The sequence below is a fragment of the Saccostrea echinata genome, unplaced genomic scaffold (genome assembly GCF_033153115.1).
Source record: "Saccostrea echinata isolate AGI-Se365-2 ecotype Australia unplaced genomic scaffold, CSIRO_AGI_Sech_v1 ptg000081l, whole genome shotgun sequence".
Classification (NCBI taxonomy): domain Eukaryota; kingdom Metazoa; phylum Mollusca; class Bivalvia; order Ostreida; family Ostreidae; genus Saccostrea; species Saccostrea echinata.
The window spans coordinates 110,972-135,033 of NW_026889830.1; the positions used below are offsets into that span (position 1 = coordinate 110,972).

General features: G+C 32.1%; 2 protein-coding genes across 5 annotated transcripts in view; one reads left to right on the plus strand and one right to left on the minus strand.

Moving 5' to 3' along the window:
- Positions 1 to 1,274: 1,274 nt before the first annotated feature.
- On the minus strand, positions 1,275 to 17,207 carry LOC133176709 (tropomodulin-1-like). Of its 4 annotated transcripts, XM_061311779.1 has the most exons (10): positions 17,162 to 17,207; positions 15,133 to 15,205; positions 10,896 to 11,033; positions 9,948 to 10,104; positions 8,945 to 9,145; positions 8,021 to 8,151; positions 7,092 to 7,199; positions 6,239 to 6,382; positions 4,508 to 4,655; positions 1,275 to 2,833 (listed from the first exon to the last, which is right to left on the minus strand). In XM_061311779.1, exons 3-10 carry the CDS (start codon positions 11,019 to 11,021, stop codon positions 2,805 to 2,807), a joined length of 1,044 nt encoding a protein of 347 aa, XP_061167763.1. In that variant the 5' UTR covers positions 11,022 to 11,033; positions 15,133 to 15,205; positions 17,162 to 17,207; the 3' UTR covers positions 1,275 to 2,804. The 4 variants fall into 4 exon arrangements, with proteins under 4 accessions (XP_061167763.1, XP_061167765.1, XP_061167762.1 ...); XM_061311781.1 differs by lacking the exon at positions 15,133 to 15,205 and having other exon boundaries at positions 17,162 to 17,180; XM_061311778.1 differs by lacking the exons at positions 15,133 to 15,205; positions 17,162 to 17,207 and adding an exon at positions 13,788 to 13,834.
- Positions 17,208 to 17,949: 742 nt separating this feature from the next.
- LOC133176742 (dynein axonemal heavy chain 6-like) overlaps positions 17,950 to 24,062 on the plus strand; it is a 45,634-nt gene continuing 39,521 nt past the window's right edge. Inside the window, exons 1-10 of the mRNA XM_061311814.1 lie at positions 17,950 to 18,229; positions 18,495 to 18,692; positions 18,872 to 18,983; positions 20,109 to 20,244; positions 20,695 to 20,842; positions 21,350 to 21,472; positions 21,810 to 21,944; positions 22,395 to 22,533; positions 22,809 to 22,944; positions 23,146 to 23,329. Of these exons, the coding sequence (XP_061167798.1) occupies positions 17,954 to 18,229; positions 18,495 to 18,692; positions 18,872 to 18,983; positions 20,109 to 20,244; positions 20,695 to 20,842; positions 21,350 to 21,472; positions 21,810 to 21,944; positions 22,395 to 22,533; positions 22,809 to 22,944; positions 23,146 to 23,329 (1,587 nt within the window). The 5' untranslated portion in view covers positions 17,950 to 17,953. The remainder of the gene's footprint in view (positions 18,230 to 18,494; positions 18,693 to 18,871; positions 18,984 to 20,108; positions 20,245 to 20,694; positions 20,843 to 21,349; positions 21,473 to 21,809; positions 21,945 to 22,394; positions 22,534 to 22,808; positions 22,945 to 23,145; positions 23,330 to 24,062) is intronic.

The window sequence follows — 24,062 nt, forward strand, 5'->3', positions numbered from 1 at the left end:
AAACATCACTTGTCACTGAGTTTTCAGGCCATTTGACACAAGCAAAATGTCCAAAATGCTATTGCTTTTTCAATAGTAATGAAGCGGGGAATATCTTAGCATTGAATATGTACCTCACCTCCATCAGTAGCTAGGTAGATGGTTTATTTTTGAAAACTGAGAAATGACACTTTCAACATTTTCATCCTTATACACATTCCAGTGGATGAAAGAAGATAGGTGAACAAGTCGAGAAACATGTCTATGGTTCGACAAATAAAAATATGAAAATGAAATCTCAATTACAACACAACTTTCTTTGATATCTTAGTGAACATTAAAGTAGTAACATTGAAGTTTGAAATATAACATGCATATGATGAACGTATCAGATATAGCAAAACATCTATAAGTAATAAAATTGTTTGACCCTATAGCACTCACTTGAAGCGTGATTTACTGTAACTGTACATGTTAAGCAAGACACGCTCTATGCTTTATCAATATGATATACTTTACTATACAGGGAATAAAAATCCCTTCGTTGTAATTCATTAACAGTGTTTTAAAGTTTCCTCTTTGATACATACATGTTATTCATATTATAGCTATATATAGTAAAGATTGTTTCTGCAGTTTTATAATGGGTATTGCCCTGTTGGCCACCTCATCAGGGGTCCACCTTACAGTGAATTCCTGTGGGAAACGTAATCAAATAATCATATCGCCTTTGCTTTTGTGCTTGCTGTAAGCTATAATTGGTTCCAGTGTAAATATGTGTCTGTTTTCATCTCATTCCAGCATTTTATGATGCATCTTATTCATTCTTTGATTCTTGGATCATATTCTGCAAACAGAAGTGATAACTAATTATGGATTATGGTTTTATTTAGCATGTCATTTCTGTCACCTCATGCCCTTAAGAATGAAGTTTATATCTGAGAAAGAAACTTGGTGCAAGTACGTGTACACAATATAAAACCATCGAAATACCCTTTACTATATTACCATTTATCATGAATTATACACAAAAAAAGGAAAATAAAATGTCGCAAAAATTAGTATTGGAGTGTCAGTTACCTAATAAATTTCATACACAAATTTGGCTGAATGTCCTTTTTTCACACCAAATGATGTTTAACTTTAAGTCAAATCTGATCTGTAAGTCATCAGAAATAAAAGCAAACACAAATCTGGAAAACTTAATGTGAAAGAATGACAGATTGACAATCTGAGGGATAGAGGGGGTTAAAAAATTCCATGGCATTTCTTTATAAAACAACAACAACATTAGAAAAAGGTCTCAATTTTTTATTATTGCACATCTATTGACTTCTACAGGACTCAGGACATCTGTATCTCCTACAATACAAAAAGATTCAGGACATAAGTAAGACTAAGTGTCATGATACAAATGACATATCCAAACTTTACTATCAAGAACATGGAGTGTGATAAAAATCACAAGTACAAAGTACTTACAATTATTTCAGTATTTGGAAATTCAGAATTAACCAAAGAAAATCAATGTCTGCTACATATACAATAAATATTATTCAATATTTTTTTGGGCAAGTAACATTCCAGGTAAAATTTTCAAAATAAAATAGCTGAATTAAATTTTATTTTTAGGTGCAGGCTAATATCAGCATCAGTCAACTGAATTACAAAATACCTCATAATTCCTAACCCATGTGTATGCATTAGACATAGAATTCCATTTACCGGTACGTAAAAAAATTAGTGTGCAATAACACGGGGGTATTTTGATGTAATCAAATCATCTTAATTAAAATAAAATAATTTTTACAGTGAAAGACATATCAAAATACATTGAACTGTAAAATCAATTATATTCAGGGAGTCAAATTTTTGTGGGAAAAGGAAAACATTTGGTTTCTGGGGACTTTATTTCATGGTTTAAGAAGACACATGAATACTTTTGTTTAAAATTTTATCATTTTGTGAAGGATGTCTCTTTGTATCCCATAAACAAATGAAAATTAATCCACTTTGGAAATTAATGAATTCATGGTAATAAATACTGTATTGAAAAAGGCCCATGCAAACATATATATATATATATGATCATGTAGAGCTTTAAATTAATTTTAAAATGCATAACATCAAAAATACTTATATTCATTATGATAATTATTGAGAGTTAAATTTTATATTTCCGCTGTCATTAAATTGCTCGCAATATGGCAATAAGATTTATTTATCTATATTCTATATCACAAAGATACAATGAGACCCACTAAATCCATTAAATGACATCATTTACTTTATAGTACTGAAGTAAAACTTCTAAAACATTCATAACAAAGCTACTATAAGCAGTATAAAAATGTACAGAAAAATGACAATAACATTTAAATATTACAAAGGTAAAATATTTTAAAACAAATGCCACCGTGATTGTTACATTATTTGTCAATTTTACAGATACCAAAACTTAAATCACAAATATTCATTTAAATGATTATTGCAAAACAAACATCAAAAAATCTTCATAAATGCAGCAGCTCTGATGACATACAAAAACTTAAACACAAGACATAAACAAAAATTTCCTGTTCCTCATTTTTGTAAGAAAATATGGTTCATTACAGAGATTCTTTTTCCACATTCTATCCAGCCGAAATCAAGTCGCACTCTTCTGCGGGTTTCATCTTAGATGCTGCAAGAGAAACTGGCTTGTACTGGAAGCACGAATTATAAACATTCCATTTCCTTTGTGAAATAAGGCATGAAAACCATTTGACAGGTAACTAAGCAACAAGATAAGGTCAGTCTAATATCTGTAAAATGTCTGTACATCACTAATCCTTTCCAACTCGCTTCTTTCTCACTGAAAAGAAAAATAAAGATCAAATCTTGTCAGTAACACTTAAAACATTTTCTATTAAAACAAGTTTAGAACAAGATGTGTTTGTGAAACACTGATGCCCCCGTATGGCAGCTTATGGCGAAGGTTAAAGTTTCTTCAAATGCAAGTCAAAATCCAGGCCAAAAGATAAGAAATGTTGACACCCAAAGAAAGGTCTTGTCTCGAGGAATACACCTATGAAATTTGAAAGACCTAGATACAACTGTTCAGAAGTTATGGCGAAGGTTAAAGTTTTTTGAATAAAAGTCAAACGTCAAGGTCAAGGTCAAAGTGGTTAGTATCCAAAGGAAGATCTTGTCACAAGGATTACATGTGTGAAGTATGAAAGCCCTAGCACCAACCATTCAAAAGTTATGGCCAAGGTTAAAGTTTTTCAAAAGTAGGTCAAACTCCTAGGTCAAGGTCAAAGGGTCAACTAGGTTGGTATCCAAAGGAAGGTCTTGTCACAAGGATTACATATGTGAAGTATGAAAGCCCTAGCATCAACCATTCCAAAGTTATGGCCAAGGTTAAAGTTTTTCAAAAGTAGGTCAAACTCCAAGGTCAAGGTCAAAAGGTCATAGTGGTGGTTGGTATCCAAAGGAAGGTCTTGTCGCAAGGATTACATATGTGAAGTATGAAAGCCCTAGCTCCAACCATTCAAAAGTTATGGCCAAGGTTAAAGTTTTTCAAAAGTAGGTCAAACTCCTAGGTCAAGGTCAAAGGGTCAAAGTGGTTGATATCCAGAGGAAGGTCTTGTCACAAGGAATACACATGTGAAGTTTGAAACCCTAAGCACCAACTGTACAAAAGTTATGGCCAAGGTTAAAGTTTTTCAAAAGTAGGTCAAACTCCAAGGTCAAGGTCAAAAGGTCAAAGTTGTTGGTATCCAAAGGAAGGCCTTGTCACAAAGAATACACATGTGAAGTTTGAAACCCCTAGCACCAACTGTTCAGAAGTTATGGCTAAGGTTAAAGTCTCATAAAATTTTGCAAAAGTAAGTCAAACTCCAAGGTCAAGGTCAAAAGGTCAAATATGATGGTACCCAAAGAAAGGCCTTGTCACAAGGAATATACATGTGAAATATGAAAGTCATAGCTCCAACCAATCAAAAGTTATGGGCAAGGTTAAAGTTGACAACAGACAGACAGACAAACGGACAAACAGACAAACGGACAAACAGACAAACAGATAAACAGACAAACAGATAAACAGACAAACAGACAGACAGGACAAAAACAATATACCCCTGGGATCTTTCGATCCGGGGGCATAAAAATATTTATTCATATACTGTAGAAATACTTTTTTCTGCATCAGAGATTACTTTTTACTGTGTATGCAGTAAGAAATTTTCCACAAAAATTTTGTCACTGTGTACTCTGAGTTCCTTTAAGACACAATGACTATCCAAGAAATCTGCGTATTTTTCTAACCATGTACAGAAATTCTAATTTCACAGAATTATGACCCCATAGAAAGAAGTATGTCTACAGTACATGTATTTAAACAGCTTTTTTTTTCTTCAAATAAATGGTATTGCATCATAGTATTTAAATTGCATCTTGAAGCACAAGTTGAAGAATAATCTCAGATAATGTCTATATGCATCAGTTTTCTTTCAGCTTTTATGGAAACATCTTCATAATTACTTACAATTATCGTTGTTCTCCTGGAGTTTTTCATGGATTCGAACTCTTGCATCAGGAAATTCTAAAGCAATTCCAAACCTAAGTAAGTTACTGTTTTCACCGACTAGTTTGACTAGAGCCATCTCGACCTTGTTTCCCAGCACCTCTGGTTTCTACAAAATAATATCAAAAAGTGGAGATGATGCACAATATGTGTCACATACATGTAAAACATGATGAGGAAAAAAATAGCCTTTCAAATCATTTTCAAAGAAATGAGAGTTGTCTTTCTTGGTCTATCACGTCTGATCTGGAAAAGAAGTCCAAGACTTCAAGAAAAGAATTTTTTAACTAAACTAAAGACAGTCAAATTTTGGATTCAAAATAAGCATTCACATTAAATTCCTGAGTGCTAACAATCTATGTATTGTTTGTTTTGTCTTTAAAATATCTCCAATACAGGGTGTTTCAGAAAACATGCAACCATATACTTTCCTCACTTTATTCATATGCAAACATGAACATACGGACATTTTATATAAAATTATGCTAAAAAGGTTAAAGTTTTTATTAATAACAAAAATTTAGAAAAAAAATTACCATTTGAATTAATTATGACATCATATTTGACATCACTGAAAAAACAGATAATTTCATTCTTAATGTGGAATTTAATAAAAAGCAATCATCAGGAGTTCTGATACTGCTTTATCAGAGCATGTCACTAGTTCCTGTGATTAGGACAAGGAAAATAACGTTTACAGAATGCAAAGAACTTACTAAATAAATAGTAATATAAAGTGGAAGTTGTATAAATCTGTAAAATTTTGCAACTAATGGAAGAGTTAATGCATGATTAAAGAAATTTAAAGAAAAAAATTGAAGAAAAAGACAATTAGAACACATGAAAACATTTAGAATGTTACAAAAGAGGCATTGTTCCAGAGACTCACATGAAATCCTTTTGTAAAATAACAGAGTCTGTGAACAAATTGAGCAAGTCAAGTGTAGATCAGATGCTGAAATATGTTTTGAGTCTTAAACCTTGGACTTGTTAGAACAAGTGTTTGGAGGACCATTCAACTCTTTCAAATCCGTTAAATTTGGTCTCCACACTCACCTGACTTAACACCCCTTGACTTTTATCTGTGGGGATATTTAAAGGTCAAAGTTTTTAAAATACACCCCCAAAAACAAATGAACTCAAAATGGTGCGAAAAATGATACCTGATTCATTACCAAGAGACTCTCTGCAATAGTAATGAGAACTTTCTTGCATCGGATAGATTTATTCATTCAGCAAAAATGACGCCATTTAGGACATATTTTGTAACCAAGTGAAACTTTACAAGTTTCTTTTTTCTTTTGTAATTCATTATCTATTTGACATATTAACTTTATTTTCATTAGAATAAATCTTGAGCTTGTGACTTTTAATTTGATATGTTGGTGCATGGTATTGATTGAAACACCAGTAAAATTTAATCAATCAAAATGGTTGCATGTTTTCTGAAACATCCTGTACCTGATTTTCTATTTTGATATCATAATCATCTTATATTGACTCTGTTGACCGCCGATATATGGCTGAAATATTGCCGACTCGGCGTTAAATAATATCAATCAGTCTTTCTGTTCTTTTATCTGATTGGCTACTTATATATATATATAGCTCTATAGAGCTCCTTAAATGTTTTCTTTATATTGAAAGCTTAATTTCTACAATCTGATTGGTAGTTTAGAGTTTTTCTCTTACCTGATTGGCTACTCTAAGCTCCTGAAGTGTTTGGTTCTTATTGATAGCTTTCATAAGTTCTACTATGGATTCCCCGCTAATGAAATTGGACTCCACATTTAACACTTTCAGGGTTTTATTTTCTGACAAGGCCTCTGCTAATTTCTGAAAAATGCAGAACAATTTAACACTAGAAATTAAAAGAACTATATTCTTAAAAGCATATTTTGGTATATTGGTCATTATCGAATATAGTCCTTTATTATTCACAATCTAAATGTTGTGTTGAAAACATGCAATGAAAGATAAGAAAACTCAGCTAACACATGCAACTTTGACCTGTTAACCACTTTTGTTGTTTTTCAGTATTTCAGATGACATTTGTCAGTAAAATTTGGCCTTCTAATTAAGATTCACAGATTTGACAATGCAGAATAAAGTGATTAAAGTAAAACAAAAAAAAAACAAAAAACAAAAGAAAAAAAAATCAATAGCTTTAATTACTTTAACTAAGCTGCCATTACAAAGCATTCTAGATGTAATCATTCAAGCATTTGCTTGACAATAATACTTCTGAAGTGTTTATGAAACTTAGATGCTAAAATTTTTAATTTTCAAATTTTAATAGATAAACACACACTTAGAATATACAATTATTTAATTAGCATTCAAATTCAAAAGAAAAAATTGCTATTACCATGATAATGTCATTTGAATCCTCAAAGCATGCTTATATTTGTAAATCCATTCAAAATATCCCCAACATCAACATCCCCTGGCCACATTTATAGATAAATCAGGCATCTTGAAAAATGGTTCCATGTTTGGTAATTTCTATAATGCAATGTTTACTGAAAAGTTTATTTTATATTACCTTGGCAACTTTGTCTGTCATATTAACACTAGCCATCTCCAGATTTTCCAGGACTGTGTTTGTTTTCAGAGCATCACAAATCTCTATCAACCTCTCCACCGAAATATTCTAAATAAACAAATGCTTTAATTTAATAATCACATTGATTTTTTAAAATCTCAATTGTACAAAAATTCACCAAGCGGCTACAAATCTTATGAAAGAATGACACTGTTTTCTTTCTTTTTTTTTTTAACAATCATTTGCACATTCCAGCTGAATTTACTTATTTTGAGGAATAATCTTACACTGATGTAAATTAACAGTCAACAAAGTTGATATGAATGTTCCCTCAACATGCCATACACTGATTTGAATAAAATCAAAAATTTGTGTAGCAGGGAGTGTTGGATTAGACAGGTCTCACTGTATTACACATATTAATTTCAATGCATTTACAGATAACCTTACATTCAATGACACATGTATGAGACTGACCTTGATAACATTGACGTTAAGGTGTTAACCTGAATAAGAGACTGACCTTGATATTGTTAAGGTGTTTGAAACTGACCTTGATACTGTTGAGTTTGAGGTGTTAACTGACCATGATATTGTTGACACTGAGTTCACTGACCTTGATATTGTTGAAGTTGAGGTGTTTACTGACCTTGATATTGTTAAGGTTGAGGTATGTACTTACCTAGATATTTGAGGTTGTGGTGTTTACTGACCTTAATACGTTTGAGGACTATTGAGGTTGAGAGGTTAACTGACCTTCATACTGTTGAGGTTGTGGTGTTGACTGACCTTAATATGTTTGAGGACAATTGAGGTTGAGGTGTTGACTGACCTTGATATTTGAGGTTGAGATGTTGACTGACCTTGATATTTTTGAGGTTTAGGTGTTTACCGACCTTAATATTGTTAAGGATGAGGTCTTTACTGACCTTGATATTGTTGAGGTTGAGGTGTTTCAGTTTTGGGTCGTTGTCCTTTAGTTTCTGTAGACTCTCCTCCACATCTGTGGTGTTGGGAGGCTCGTCTGGGACCTTGATCAACTCCTGGGCTTTGGCAACTCCTAAAACACGTATATACAGACATCTGAATAACACTACTGAACAGCCATAATTTGTTGTATATCCCGTCTCTATCCTGACAAACTACTAGCATTCTGATAACCATCTTATATGGTTTCTTTTCTTTTGTAATATTTTCTTTCATCAACTTCTAAATGAATTTCATACTTTGTAATGATAAAACAGCTTTACAATTCAGCAATACGTTGACAATTTATATCTACTTTGAAAAATATTAAAATTATGACATTTATGTCACAATTAAACTTTATGATACTATGAGTTATTTGATTTTTTAACAAAAATAAAAATGCAGTATTTCATGATTAAAATGATATATGGTTTGTATTAGAAATATGATCATAGGTAAAAAAAAATACTTAGCTTTAAAAATGTAACATATATCATGAAACACTCTGTATGTAATATGATGTAGTCTTCTAGAATTTACTTTATTTGTTGGTTTTATTTTTTGTCTTTAGTAATTGCTAGAAACTCATTTTCAAGCTTAAACACTTTAATCTACATTTAAATTAATCTTGAGCAAAGACACTTCTGTTTTCAAGTCTGCATCTATTTACTATTATAAGACAAGTGGCTTTACTCAGGCCATCTAAAAACTAAATAGAAATTCACATTCATAGTTTGACCCAGTGTAGAAAGAATTTTCACTATTAAACCAAAAATCTGAAATTCTAGCTAAAATCTGTACATTTTGGAACATAGCTTTAAAATTAGACTGGCTCATTTAAAAAAAAAAAAAAATTCAAAACACCCAGAAAATCTGTCGTTTACCCTGAAATCCGCCACCGTCAATCTTCGTGTTCTCCAGTCCGGCATAGTACTGAGTCTGGTTCAGCATTCCGTGGAACCCCAGCACCGCGGCGAGGTCTACCAGCTCCTCCTCTGAGGCCTGGGTCAGGATGTCGTCCCACTCTGTATCAATGCTCTCCTCCTCCTTAGTTTTGGGTTCCTCCTTCGGTTTCCAGATTTTTCCTGGGTAATTAATATATCATATACTGTGAAATCACTACTTTTCAGGGGGGGATTGTTAATTCTCATTGTTTTTGTGGTATGACGAAACCCACGAATTCGTGTCCTCAACGATATGTACAATTTCAAATGCCTTATAACTAACACTTCTTCATCCACAAAAATAAATCCCCATAAACCTTCTTTTTTTTTTTCTCAAATTGGGATGAACCAGTATTTTTTTTTCTCTCAAACCACAAAAATCTGACCCATACAAATATGTACAGTAATTCTCTAAGCTGTAGTTGGTCCTTGATATCTTGAATATGTTGGAACTATATCAAAGACATCCAGTTGTTTGTGTTATTATTAAAGTAAATATTGTAATGTTGGATAAGGTCAGGATCACTGATTCACTATGACACATTCACCAATAATAAACATCTCAATGTTTGAGATATTAAAATTAAATAGAGTGTAAGTGGAATTTTGAGCAAAAATTTAGCCATTTGATGATGCCTAGAAGATAACGGAAATCTCCGATGTGGAATGAATTGCTAGTAATATTCAATTTTAGTGATCTCAACATCTTCGCTAAAAATATCGAAATCATTTATAACAACCTTCAGCCTTTGACCTAAAGTGACCTCTGATTTCCTTTTTAATCTTTCACCTATACTGAGCTCTGATTTCCTTTTTAACCTTTTACCTATACTGACCTCTGATCTCCCTTTTAACTTTTGACCTATACTGACCTCTGATCTCCTTTTTAACCTTTGAACTATACTGACCTCTGATCTCCTTTTAACCTTTGACCTATACTGACCTCTGATTTCCTTGACAAAAGGTTTATTTTGTTCCCAGTCTTTTTCTTCCTTAGCCTTCTTCTCCAGGAACTGGAGCAGTTTCTGTCTCTGGAACGGCCCAGTCGGTGCCTTAGAGGTCTGGTTCTTCATACGCTGACTAGGGGGAAGTAAGGAATTCTGTGAAAAAGGGGCACAAATTACATAGCATATTTTTGAATAGTAAACATTATGTTTGAGACAAAGAAAATATACCTTTTTCTGCTGCACAGAAGGTATGTTTTGACAGATTTACCTTGCTAGAAAATATTTACTGAATTACAGAAGTTAATTTTTTTTCTTCTCATAACTGATCTATTCTGTTTTATTACATTTACTAATACATGTGCTATAGTGACAATACTGATGAAACAAGTACAGAATTCCTAAACCTCATCATTGTTTAACTTTCTGCATGATGATAGCTGATGTTTATTATGATGATGATCATAATGATGATGATAGCTGATAAGGAAAGAGCTCTCTCCCAATTTATGAAATTAATGCCCTTAAATCCAGACTAAGAGTCCATGCTGTAATAATCATTCAATTTACACCTGGATGTCTCAAAATAATTCCTTAACAAACTCACAGCTAGGTCAAAGTTCCCATTCAACCCTAACATTTATCTCACATGGGGATCATTTTAAGTTCCCATTCAACCTTAACAAACTCACATCTGGGTCAAAGTTCCCATTCAATCTAATCTAAGACTTAACAAACTCACATTTGGATCAAAGTTCCCATTCAACCTTAACAAACTCACATCTGGATCAAAGTTCCCATTCAACCTTAACAAACTCACATCTGGATCAAAGTTCCTATTCAACCTTAACAAAACTCACATCTGGGTCTAAGTTCCCATTCAATTTAATCTTAACAAACTCAGACACATTGGGATCAAAGTTCCCATTCAACCTTAACAAACTCACATCTGGGTCAAAGTTCCCATTCAGCTCTTCCAGCTCCTCTGGGGACAGGGATTCCAGGAGTTTGTCAATGTCATCGAGGTCAATTTCGGGGACATCATGGACGGGCTTCAGACTGGGGACCTCCATATTGTCAGCTGACTACAATTATACAACAGTTATCATAGTAACATATTAATCACAAAATTTCTGTATAAATGTACAGATGACAATGAGTTTCATGTTTTAATTACTATATACTAGATGTGTATTGTCACAGAACCACTCATTATTATTTGCTATAATTCTTAGATTTATTTCAATATAGTTTTTCAAATATGTCTTGTACATTTCTCTATGGACATGATCCGAATTAAGAAATATAAAATTTTACAATATTTATGAAATACATACAACACTATTTAAGTATTCAGTTTATATTTTAAGATTCGGTTTTGAAATGAAATAAATTCCATGAAAATCATTTTTTAAGACTTTCATTTTTCTCAACAATTGAATAGTAGCATAAAATAGCTAACCCATATTTAAAACGATTAACTACCTGTTCATTAAATAAAACTGTATGTATGATGCATCTAAGTTTCCCTTTATCTAAATTTTCATTCATATATACAGTTGTCAAACTTGCTGATGAACATTATTGACACTTGAAGGCATTAAAATACACATACCATTGGGATGACTAACTCATGATTACAAATTATAATATCTGTTTGGGCTGTACATACATCTAATAAATTGGTCTAATGCACAGCTAAATATCAGTTTTACCCTTTTCAAAGTATATAATTCATAATCTAGATATACATGTATCTATATACATCTCATAGTAAATTTATGCTAGTAGCTACACTCTATTCCATATTACATGTATGACACCTTTAATACTAGTCTTAGTACATATACCACTTGGATATACCTAACTGCTTTATTCATCAATACTAATAATATGAGTACACTGTATATAGTATCATGTCTACAACTGAAATATATTTACAGACAGAAAAGGGATTAAACTCTTATAATCTTTTAATTAAATCATGGCACAATGTAAGTACCAGGTTTCTTCATTCAGAGCAAGTAAACTATGATACAGCAGCTGTTTGATGTATACGCCATAAACCAGCTGATGACCTGTAATACATACAGCTAGATCTATTTATAGAGAGGAATGTCTGGCAGACTCCATAGATAACACACAACATGTGGCCAACATTGAGGGTGTGTTCTTGTACAATATCCAAAATACAAATAATTCTATTTCAATTCATCTTTTTTTTTTTGCATCTTCATTCCATTTATTCTATTTTCAAAGTAAAAACCCCAGCCGACCTTCAATCAATTTAATAAATACCCAGTACATGGTGTTCAGATCACAGGTAATGGAAGTTAATGTAAATATTGAGGATGCGCATGTATAAAAATTTACACATGCACATCCTCAATATTTACATTAACTTCCAGTACCCGTGGTTTAGATCAAGAACTTTACTGAAATGTTCTAAACTTGTTAATTGGGAATTCAACAAATATTTAGTTTAACTATTCCACTAATACAATGCCAACTAGTTAAAAAAATGTGTAGTGTTATTATTCTATGATGGATTTCCTAGATTCATCGTTTAAGTGTGATTTAACTAATTTGATAAAAAGCAAATATTCAGATTTATACAGGTCTTCTCTTCAAAATGGGATTTTTTTTCCAAAAGGGGGAAAATTGGGGCATGATATGCTAGTGATATGTATATCCCTTTAAAATCTCTGCTATAAAACAAAGAAATCCCTTTTAAATAATGTACATGAAAATCGGACAAACTTACTACAAAAATACATTATACTCAAAATATTCTGCGAGTAATCATCTAGCTAACAAAGGCTTAAGAAATATTATTCCTACTCCAGTTTTAAAAATGACTGCCCCCATTTTTCAAAGTAAACCTATGTTCACTTAACTGTTCAATAGGTTTAAGCTCCTATTTTGGGTTTAAATACCTGTGGATACAAAGCCTGTTTATCTTGGCTGTTATAAGTAACTGACTCATCAGATTAAAAAGATCAAAAACTGTTTATTATTCACAAGTAGTTATAAAGGAGTAATTTATGTGTGTTTGTTAATATGCTTTGAATACAGCGCCACACTAGAGAATATATAAAACAATGTATAAGCAAGTCTTAGAATATTCCGTAAATTCTGGAACAGTTATTTCTCTCTAGATTTTAAAAACCTATTATTTTTTCTACAAATATCAGCAAACATTAATTTATAATTCTCTAAGTACATATGTACTACATATACAGCTATAGTAGTGAGATAACATTCTCATCAAACATGTGTTTATAGCTGGGATAAAAAAAGCTAACATTCATAGGCTTAGGATTTTGTTCCTGGATGTGTATTCATGTTCAGCTACATATATCATTATGTATTATAAAAAGTACTATAAATTAAATGCACTATGTAAATTTATACATGACTATAACTCGTGGACAGTTTTTGGTGAAACTCTCCGTATCTTACATAGAACACGATAAGTCAATGTGACCATTTTTTTTCTTCATCTTTATGTTCTAGTCTGAGCATAACAAACATAAATAAATTGTTTTGTTTGCTACTTGTCTGTCTGTCTGTCCAGCTGTACGTCCTAAGTCGTCCTTCTGTCTGAGAATTTCCAAATTTCAAAAAAGTACATGACAGCAATTGATTATCATACATGACCATTTCTTTTTCATTCAGTTTTAATAATTAAAGGAGAGTAAAAGGTGGTCTTTCAAAATTTTAGACAAAGTTTTTAAGTCAAATCTTTTCTTTTATCTCTATCCATTCATTGACATAATAAATTGTTTTCTAAAATCTACAAAGTAAATGCACTGCTCTATAAAATCTACAATGAAAACCTGTGCATTTTTCCCATCTGTCTCTTTTGAATCCATCTCTGAAAATAAGAGCTAGCTACCTTAAAAATCAAGAAATTATAAACTAATCTGTGTTCTAAAAATGCTTTAAATTTCAATGTTATCATAAGCAGTTGTCAAAAACTGTTGGTCCTGTAGGCAAAGCCAGTAAGAAATCGTCTGGATGAATAGCTTATTAAAAAAAAACATTGGTCCAAATGTCAGACTGTTGTTTGGGAAAAAAAAATGGTGTGATGCAAATTTTTAAAAGATCAGGATCCAGATGCATAGGTAAGAGGCAAAAAAACAAAACAAAACAAAACAAAAAAAAAACAAACAAACAAACAAACAAACAAATATGGCTTTGCAGTGATGGTGCTTGATTAAATTTATGACAGCATAGACATAAATCGCGTTATTTAGGTTTCTCTGAGATGGAATGCTGTTGAAAACAATGAAAAGGCATTTTGTTGAAGTTTACTGTTAGAAATTTTATTTTCTGTAAATAAATAAGATTCATGCACAGTAATGATGTATCTGGTCTGACATAATTTTATCTGGTCTGATAGAACTTCTAACTTATCTGACAGTGATTTTAGAAAAAAAATTCTACAACTCTGATCAATAAAAGCATTTTCTATTTTATTTTACTTTAAAGAGTTTAATATTTAGCCTTTTATATTACAAATGCAAGTCTACAAAATTAAAGCCTTGTCTCCTAAAAATATGTAAAAGTGTTAAATATGTAATTATAATTAAAAATTATTGATTAATTAAGTGGATTACTCTCTTTTCACTTAGAAAAATCTAGTGTTTAACAAGGAAATTCTAATAAAATCCCATAAAAAAAATACTTAATACAGAAATGGCAATGAATCTTCATATTTGTATTACATACACCATGTATATTCATGTATATAGCACCTCTCAAAAGGCTGCATATGATGTAAACAACTAATTAAGTGCTGGAAACTCTTAGATGTTATCTTACTGTGCTGTATGTAACACAAACCATCTGGTGAAACCCAATATATTAGCAGGCCTGTTGTGTGCATGTACATGTATTTTATCACCAAGCAACTCCATGTTAATACAAATGTAGCCTAAAATTGTGCAAAAAACACTTTTTCCGCATTGCTAAATTTATAGTTAATTTACCCAACTGCATCAGAAGGAAATTTGAAGAGAGCTTTTACACTGTATTGTATGCAGGTTATGTTGAATAAAACAAGTGATAAATTTATCATATCTCTTGTTTTTTTTCAAAATTAATATATATATATATATTTTCGAGTTAAAATAAAAAAAAACATGCAGAACACAATGCTTGTAACCACTACCCACTAACCTGATTTTAAGGCCTGTTGAAGTTTTACGTTCCACTTAAAGTTCTGTGCACATGTAAATCACACTGTCCTGACCTGTACAAATATTATGGTCACTTTTAATACCACTGACTTCTATAAATGTTTACACCTGTTTGTGAGTAATAGCTGAACAAACAGTGAAGAATTTCACTTTTGGTGTTACTACATACTTATCTGATAAGATGAATTTAATATGTTTATAAACATGTTACAGGATAGCTAAAGGGCCGTAACTTTTGCTTCATCTCGGTAAGTCTACATAATTTATTTATCATTATATATATACCAATGCATCATTACACTCATGTCCTAGTATGACTGATTATTATTATTTATATTTATTCAGCAAATTTTTACATAATGTTTATGAATGGTAGAAGTTATGATTCTCTTTATATTACCCCCTCCCCTAAAAATTTATATACATTTAAAAGCTAAATAAACTTTTGAAACAATGCATATTGTAATCAATAGTTCACTATGTGTTGATAATTATTAAACGTTGAGTTGGAAAATAGATCAAAATAACATTTATTGATGATTCTTCTGACATACTTATCATTAAATTGTATTTAATGGAGCACATTCTGATTCAAAGCAAGAATTTTAGTTTTGGAATCCACTGTACAACCATTAAGACTAGAGGGGATATGGACCTACATCTTTCTTTTCTCTTTGTAAAAAATAAAAAAAAAAAACAAACATTTGTAGTTCCCAATGGTTAGAAAAAAATCTTGAATAAATAATTATAATGCAGTATTGAAATAAAAACCTCTAAATTTAGTCTGTAGGCAGTGTTTTGTTAACGCAAATTTCTGCGTAATTTATGCATAAAAAATACCTTATACCCCCTAATTCATCACCCAAAGGGTCATCATGATGCAAGAAAAATACGGAAACCAATATTAAAAAGTTCCATGTTGTTGCCTGGATGGAACCAGTTTAATAATCTGCATTCAAAAATTCTAGGAATAAACTGTTGCTTTAATTTCCAAGTGACAGTGCTTGGAGTGAGTCTCGTTCAAACAGACGTAAACTCCTACGAGCTAGAATTTTAGCATATCAACAATCTATTTAAATTTTCAAATGATCTATCCAATTTTTAACAAAACTGGAAGTCCGAATTTAAAAGAAATCATGTCTGACATCTGCATATTTATTTCAGTTTTGGCTTTGTAAAAAAGACTGAAGATAGTAAGAATAAGGTCAGCGAAATTCAAATAATTAATGAACAGTTTTGCAAAACGTTCAAAGAACTTTTAGATGTTGCCTCTTGAAAGACGTACTGTAACCAATATGGCGGAATTGGTAGAATGTGTAAATAAAACAAGTTCAATTATATTTTTTACTTTCATATTTTTAAACATTAAATTATGATGAAAGGAATCATACCTAGTATAACATCTGAAAGCAAAATAAGAATATATTTTGACCCTCAAAAATTCTCTTTGACTTCCAAAAGTTCAAAAGGTCATGATGACCCTTAGTTTTCAGAGTCAGCGGAAACACTGGGAAGTCTGTGGTCTTGACATAAGCTGTACATTATTTTGTAGGAGTACAAAACATCAAAGAGAGAAGATTGAGTTTGTAGTAACATATATACATGGTCCTCCTCCTCTTCATAATGAGAGAGAGAGAATGAAACAAGCATCTAAGGTCCTATGATGTAAATAATTAATAATAATAAGCCCTCCTAATTAATGACTTAACTAAAAATAAATTGTCAGAAAACAGCAAAACAATCTCGTTTTCCTATACTATACTGAAGCAACAATACACAGTAGATTATCTCACTCAGTAAGCGATTGTTTAGTAAAAATGAGTCAGAATAAACATCAGGCTTGCTCAAAGGTCTAACGTTAGTCTGGGCCGGGACAGGTCGGCATTAAAATTTTCTTCAATAAACTCTACTTTATAAACAATTCTAATGTAAATGAATATCATAAATTTAGTTTTGATATTTTTAGTCTGGAAACATTTGTTTTACCAAAGTAAATGTAAAAAATTCACCTTTTATTCACTTCTTTTCACTGCACCGTACGTCTCACTCTTCGTCAAGAATCCAATTGACCTTCACCTTGTCAATAAATCTAAAAATAAATATACTTGTTCTCGTTACTGCGAGAAGACATTATATCTTCTTTTTTTTTTTTTACAATTTTTTTTTGCCTGTTATTGTTTCATTGTGAATTAAAGCGTTTGCTAAATTTCTGTATATGTATTCATTTTTTTTTTCTTTAAAAGTAGCGAAACCTACCGTGTTGCCAAGCAATGTGTAAGCAACATGGCCGCCAAAAAGTGTATCTACTTTTGATTAGGTGGCCAAAATGCAGTAAATACAAGCTGTTTTAGACAGCAATTCATATAGATTTTGAATAAACGTGGAGATAATAGAAAAGGTATTTATAAAATGTTAAGAAAACTTAATGTTTTTCATCTCTTTTTCCTTTGAATTTATTGTTTTGTGTGCAATAATTGAATGTCTGCCAAAAATTCAAACAGATTATACAGGACAGGGGGTCGTGTTAAATTTTGTAACACTAGTATGAGTAATTGGTAACTGCGTTTTTGTTTGTCATTTTTGCTATTCATTTCTTCTGGATTTTTCACTGTTTGTTTTTAAGGTTAATGGAACGATCAAGATCTATACTGCATTCTAGATCTATTTTTATTTATAATTGTATAGAAAAGTTGACAATGGTAGATGTCAATGAAAATTTATACTTTCATATATAACCAGAATTTGTTTTTATGTGATTTAAATACAATTGAGTGATTTGACATTGTTTTATAGGTTACAAAATGGCCTACAGACAAACAAATGGTGTACACAGGAGTATGAATGATGCTGCAAACATGAATGGATCAGGGATGAATGGAGCAACAGATAATGATCAAATGGCAGCTAGTCAGCCCATGGGATTGAGGGGTATAGACCCAGAATCTCTTAAATCCCGACTCATCTCCTTTGCTCCACAGCAAGCGGCAGTGAATACAAAGGCTCTTCGATTCAATAGAGTCACACAAACCCAAATGAGGAAAAGTTTTGCTCCCATTGGACCAAAATTGGAACCTGTGGTATATACTTATTCTTTGATTGCAACAGGATCATTTACCGAAAGCTGTATTTTGTGTTAAATCACATGTAAATGTTTTCAACATGACGAAATAAAATTTAATCTAAACTTATTAAATGCATCCCTCTAATATTGTGATATTGTGGTGTAATCAAAGCTTTAGCATTATCCATGAACACATGATATGCTACCTCAGAAGTACTGAATATATGTACATTGTAAGATTAAGACTGGAATAAAAAGCAACACTTTTATTTCAATTTCAGCCAAGTTTACAAAAATACCAAGAGAGAAATCATCCAACTTACATTCAGAATCAGAATAGAATAAGGTTGGAGTCCCAGGGAATGTTCAAGAAGGATGAACCTACAGCCAAGAAGATGAAAAGGGCTGGTTCTGTAGAACCAATGGACAAATCCGAGTCCCCCCTCCCAGAATTACCTGGTGACCTCCAACAAAAACAGGTCAGAATTTTTGATAAATTTTGTTTCGTCAAGTTGTTAGAAATGCATTTTTTTTTATTCTTACATTATGGTTATCCCCATGACTATTGAAAATTAACCCCCAGTAATTGTGTTTGCCTGCTACTCAGTTGTTTGATTAATAAGCATTGTTCAATAATTTTTTAAAATTTTGAAACCAGGATTCCATGGTTTTACGAGTGCCTACACCCCCATCAGAGCCCAAGCCTATCTCACCTCGGGGTAAAGCACACACATCTGGTCCCAAAATGCCAGCATCAACAAAAGCCAAAAGTAAGTGCTTGGTTTCAGAAAAAAAAGAAGCACCAAAAATATATCATACAAACAATGTAGCTCAAAACTGTATTTAGGAATTCACAAAGTAATGTGCATAGCTATGTTATTATAAAATGTAACTTTTAGGGTTAAATTGTTGCTCAAAACTGTATTTAGGAATTCACAAAGTAATGTGCATAGTTATGTTATTATAAAAGGTAACTTTAAGGATGAAATTGCACAAAAATTATGTTGAACTAAATGTTGCTTCCAGAGATACAGATAAGAGAAATGTTCATATCTTATATAGATTATTTTATTTCATGAACAGAAACTTACAATTAAGACATAAATGACTTTCAGACTCTTTAGCTCTATATGAAAAATTCAAATTACCATTATTCCGTGAGTATGAAATACGAATGAAAATTTTTTGACTTTCCATTATCTTGGAAAAAGGTAGCACATGCTTAAATGAATAAATTTATGTTTGGATTGAAAAGATGTGAAAAATGTTCCTGAAAATTTCAAGACAAAATTGCTTAAACTTATTTCAGTCTTGGAACCTATATTAAGACTTTTATTACAATCATGTATTGATAAGTTTGGAATAGATCAAGCAAGAAAGCAATTTTTGAAGATACATATTGATTATTAAAGAAAATATTTCACATCTTTAAAGTTCAGAATTTTTACAGAGATTTAAATATGTTTTACTTGAGTTTTCTGTTCCAAATTTTGGTTAAAGAAAAAAAAAGCAAGTGTGCTTGTTTATTTGTTTTAAGCATTACCAAATTGTTTTAATTTGCATTTTGCAATACATGTATAGCAATGCATGAGACATATGTATTGATGATTTATGCACATTTGCTGCATCCATGATTTTTGTGCAACATTTGCACATTAGCTATGCGGCAAAAATTCTGAATGCAACATTTTACATGGAGTACAAATATGTGAAAAACAAGAACTTATTATTACATGTATGACAAGTGTGGTTTCTTTGAAACCGTGGACTCGTTTTTATTTCTGAGTGCTAAATTTTTAAAGATTGTCAAAAACCTAAAAGATTCTCTCAATATTTCTCAGGTTTGATCATAATTTTGACATATTTATTAACCCTATTTTTTTTTCATATTTCAGTTGCTGAGACCCATGAAGGGCTGAATGATGCTGATGAAATCATCAGACTGATAAAGGAAGACAAGAGAATCGGATTCTTATATCTGAGTCCAAATGTACCGAAATCCTCAGTCAAATATCACTATTACAATCTCAGGTAAGTACCAGACTTGTTACAACTCAGTATCTGTTATCTGTGCTGATCCAATATAGTGGGACATCAGCAGCATCCCTCAACCCCCCCACCTTACACACAATGTAAGTACATGTACATGTATTGTTGAGGCCATTTTTCATGCAGAAAGTTGTCTCGGACTTGGATGGCGATGTTGTTCACAACGGAACATCTTATGATTTGACAATTGCGTGCTTCAATTCTTATGTATATATATGTAGACAATTTAAGTATTTAAGCTATGAATTTATCATGAATGATAATGTTAAAAATTCTTAAACTTAATTCATCAGATAATAAAGCAACACCAGAAAAAATGTCCTAATTGGAGACCAATGAGATTCAATTTTTTTAATGTTGTCCATCAGATCATAGGAACATTTGATAAATGCACAAAGGAGTTTCCTTTAAACACTGTCTTTTTTTTTTCAGGGTGGTGAACCACCAAAACATCAACCACACAGACTACTGTACGATCAGCCAGGAGGGCGTGACGAGAATGCGTAATGATGACGAGACAGAGTTTGTGACCCTGGATCGCTGGGAACAGGAGTACAACTACTTCAAAAAAATTATCAAGGTCAGCGATGTCTGTAAATAAATTAAGGAACTACGTTTTTTGTAAATACAGGACACAATTTTAAAGTACAGTAAATGCTGGTTATCTCGAACTGAATGGGACTGAGGAAAAACTTCGAGATATCTCAGGATTTGAGTTATTGAGGGTAAAATACTTAAAGAATAAGTGTTTTGGACTTCAAAATCACTTCAACCTATCCATGGTATTCCAGATATCAATGTCCAAAATTACAATTAAAGTTCAACTGTATTTGGACCAGTGCAGCATATGATTCAAGTGTCTTTTGTCTACATGCTTGAAAGTATTGTAGATTTATACTTGATATTTTGTAATCATTAAATACATGTATTATTCGTACTAATTAAGAATTCTTCAACTTATTTTGACTTTCATATTTTGATATATCTGAGAGCATGGAAGTATAGCATTTATATTTTAGATTAAGCAGTTACTTATTCTGTTCTCAAACAAAATACCGGGATATTCCATCTTTTACGTCTTTTCCAGATCAAGACTTTTGCACTGTTTAGAAAATGGAAGGCATTTAATGTCTGGAGGAAGAATGTCAGAACAAAGAAGATAACAGAGTGTACCAAAGCACTCAATGAAAATCTGTTTATTGTTAACCCGGTCAGTGTTTGTATTTACATTGTAATTATTAAAGAGGTTATCAGTTTTGTTGTCAGGAACTATTCACAACTGAAAGATGTTAAATCAAGCTTACAGTTGAGCTATTAATTATATTTTATTTACTCTTTAGTTAGTTTTTGAGTTTATGAGACCTGCTTGCCTATTTGAGATTATGTTTGAATGGACATTCACTAAATATTTTAATTTTGAATAAGTAATGATTACTTTGGATTTCAATCAGATGTGTAAAATTCAGATCTACATTTAATGTTTTCAGGCTTTCAGTAGAGCTAAGCCATATCACTCTGTATTTTACAATTTAAACATGTTTTTTCAGTCTTTGAGACCTGCCCTGCTTAACGTACGTGAGATGTGTCATCGTATCAGTGATATGGGTCTGTGTAAGGTGGAGAAGGGGAACACGTACGCCCTGTCACAGTTCCGGGAGGCCCAATTTACACAGCTTACAGAGGTATCGGAAATGTACATGACTCTTCAGAAAACTGTAAACCAAATCTTATTTGCATGCAAGAAATATCCACATATTACTAAATCTTACTCGCAAATATTTCTCATCCTGAACTATTTATTTAATTGTGTATTTATTGTCGCATACTGCAGATTTCAAATGACAAATTGCAAATAAAAGTTGTCACAAATGATAGTTGCTCTATAGTAACTCGATCCACAACAAATGAAAACTTACTAGTTATATGAAGCTAGATGTTATTAAATAAAACTTTTTATGGTCAATTAAGTCATATACCAAAGAACTGATAGTGACAATGGGTTAATAGTTCTTCATATTGTTTGACTAAACTGGAAAAAGCTAGGAAATTTCCTTTTACACTTACTTTTCAAGATTTAAGTTAACTTGCACATGATGCATATTCATTAACACATTGAATAATTTATTCTCCAGGTTGCAGGCAGATTGTCGGAGTTCCGGGACTTGGTTAAGGAGGTGGTCCGTTCCGCCTGTAGAACCGCCCTCCTGGAGGCGGGCTTCACTCCTGACGATTATTACATGGCAGATGATGGCGCCAACAGCCCAGGACTTGGTAAGAATCATTCTAAGACTATAGTTAGTGATAGCATACAGAGTGAATTCTATATCAGAGGATCTCAGCTTGGTTATCTATAACTCTTTACCCTCTGAACTTTACAAATTACATGACTCCTTGTGTGTTTTTTTGCTCTTCACCCTTTGACCATTACAAGCAAGATGGCTTCTGCTGATCTGTAACTCTTTGCCATTTAACCTTCACAAGTGACATGGCCCCAGGATTATAGTTCTAGAGTATATTTGTAACTCTTTGCCCTTTGACCTTTACAGGTGACATGGCCCCTGGTACCTCCTCCAGCTACATGATGCCTAGTAACTATGATATGGATATATATGGTGAGGCCCCAGACAGGATGACATACACAGAGCAGGCCAACAAGAGGGCACACTGCAAGCGCCTCACGTGGTAAGCTTGTTATTCAGAATAAGTTGAATTTATATTTTTTTTTTAAAGAACAATTACAATGTTTGAAGATAATACAGACTGTTGTATTTGATTTGTACAAAGCATATTTAACATATTAAATAAAATTTTGAAAAATGAAAAAAAAAATTACCAATACCTGGAAATATTTCTGAAAAGTACTTATGATAAATTTATTCACAGCTTCATCCGATTGGCTGATTACCTGATTGTGAACACAATGCATGTTCTGGCTGTGAACTCCGTGTCCACTCTCCTGAACTACCTATCTGAACAACTCCAGAGCACGCCCACTCTTGAACAAATCCAGGCATTCGCAGAAGAGGCCAAGCAGGCTGCCGACGAACTCAAGGAAGATCCAGAGACGGTAAGTAATCCATGGAGTAAATCCAGATGGTTTTTATCTGGCTTGGATGTGAGATTCTATTTTTCTTTTTGGATAAATTTAAATTTAAAGATATGAATTCTTATATACCCTAGTACATGTATATTTAAAAAAAATCTCTTTCATAGAGTTTAAATTGTTTTTTGAAAAAGCTTTTCAGAATATTTTAAAGACCTAAAAAATCTTAGTACCCCTGGTACTTGGGAGGAGGGGGTGTTACATTTATACTCAAGTAAATCAAGCACAGTTATAATACTGGCACCAGTCCCTATATAAAAGAGATAATAATAACATTCTTATTGATAGTGATGTATTTTATGTATTGTATTGTGTGTAATTAATGACTTGACATTTAATCAGATTCTCCCTGCAGTGTGTGATACATGTGTATAATATTGTGTGGCATTCCTTTGTACTAGCATGTAAAACTTTTGTGGTCTTTTTTATCTGCAGTGTGAATTACTCCATTTAAATACTCATTTGCATGTGTGTAATAAGGAAATTTATATCTATGTGCATTCAACTGCCTTGCAGAGTTAAACTTAATTTGCTTAAAATACATTATTTTAGCCGAACTTTCTATTTATAAGGCTTTCATTAAATTGAATTTCACTCAGTGTCCTTCAGTAAATGAAAATAAAAAGTATCCTTGTAAACTTGATTATTAAATAAATAAATGCAAGAAAATAAGAGTCAAGCCTTGTAAGGATAGGGG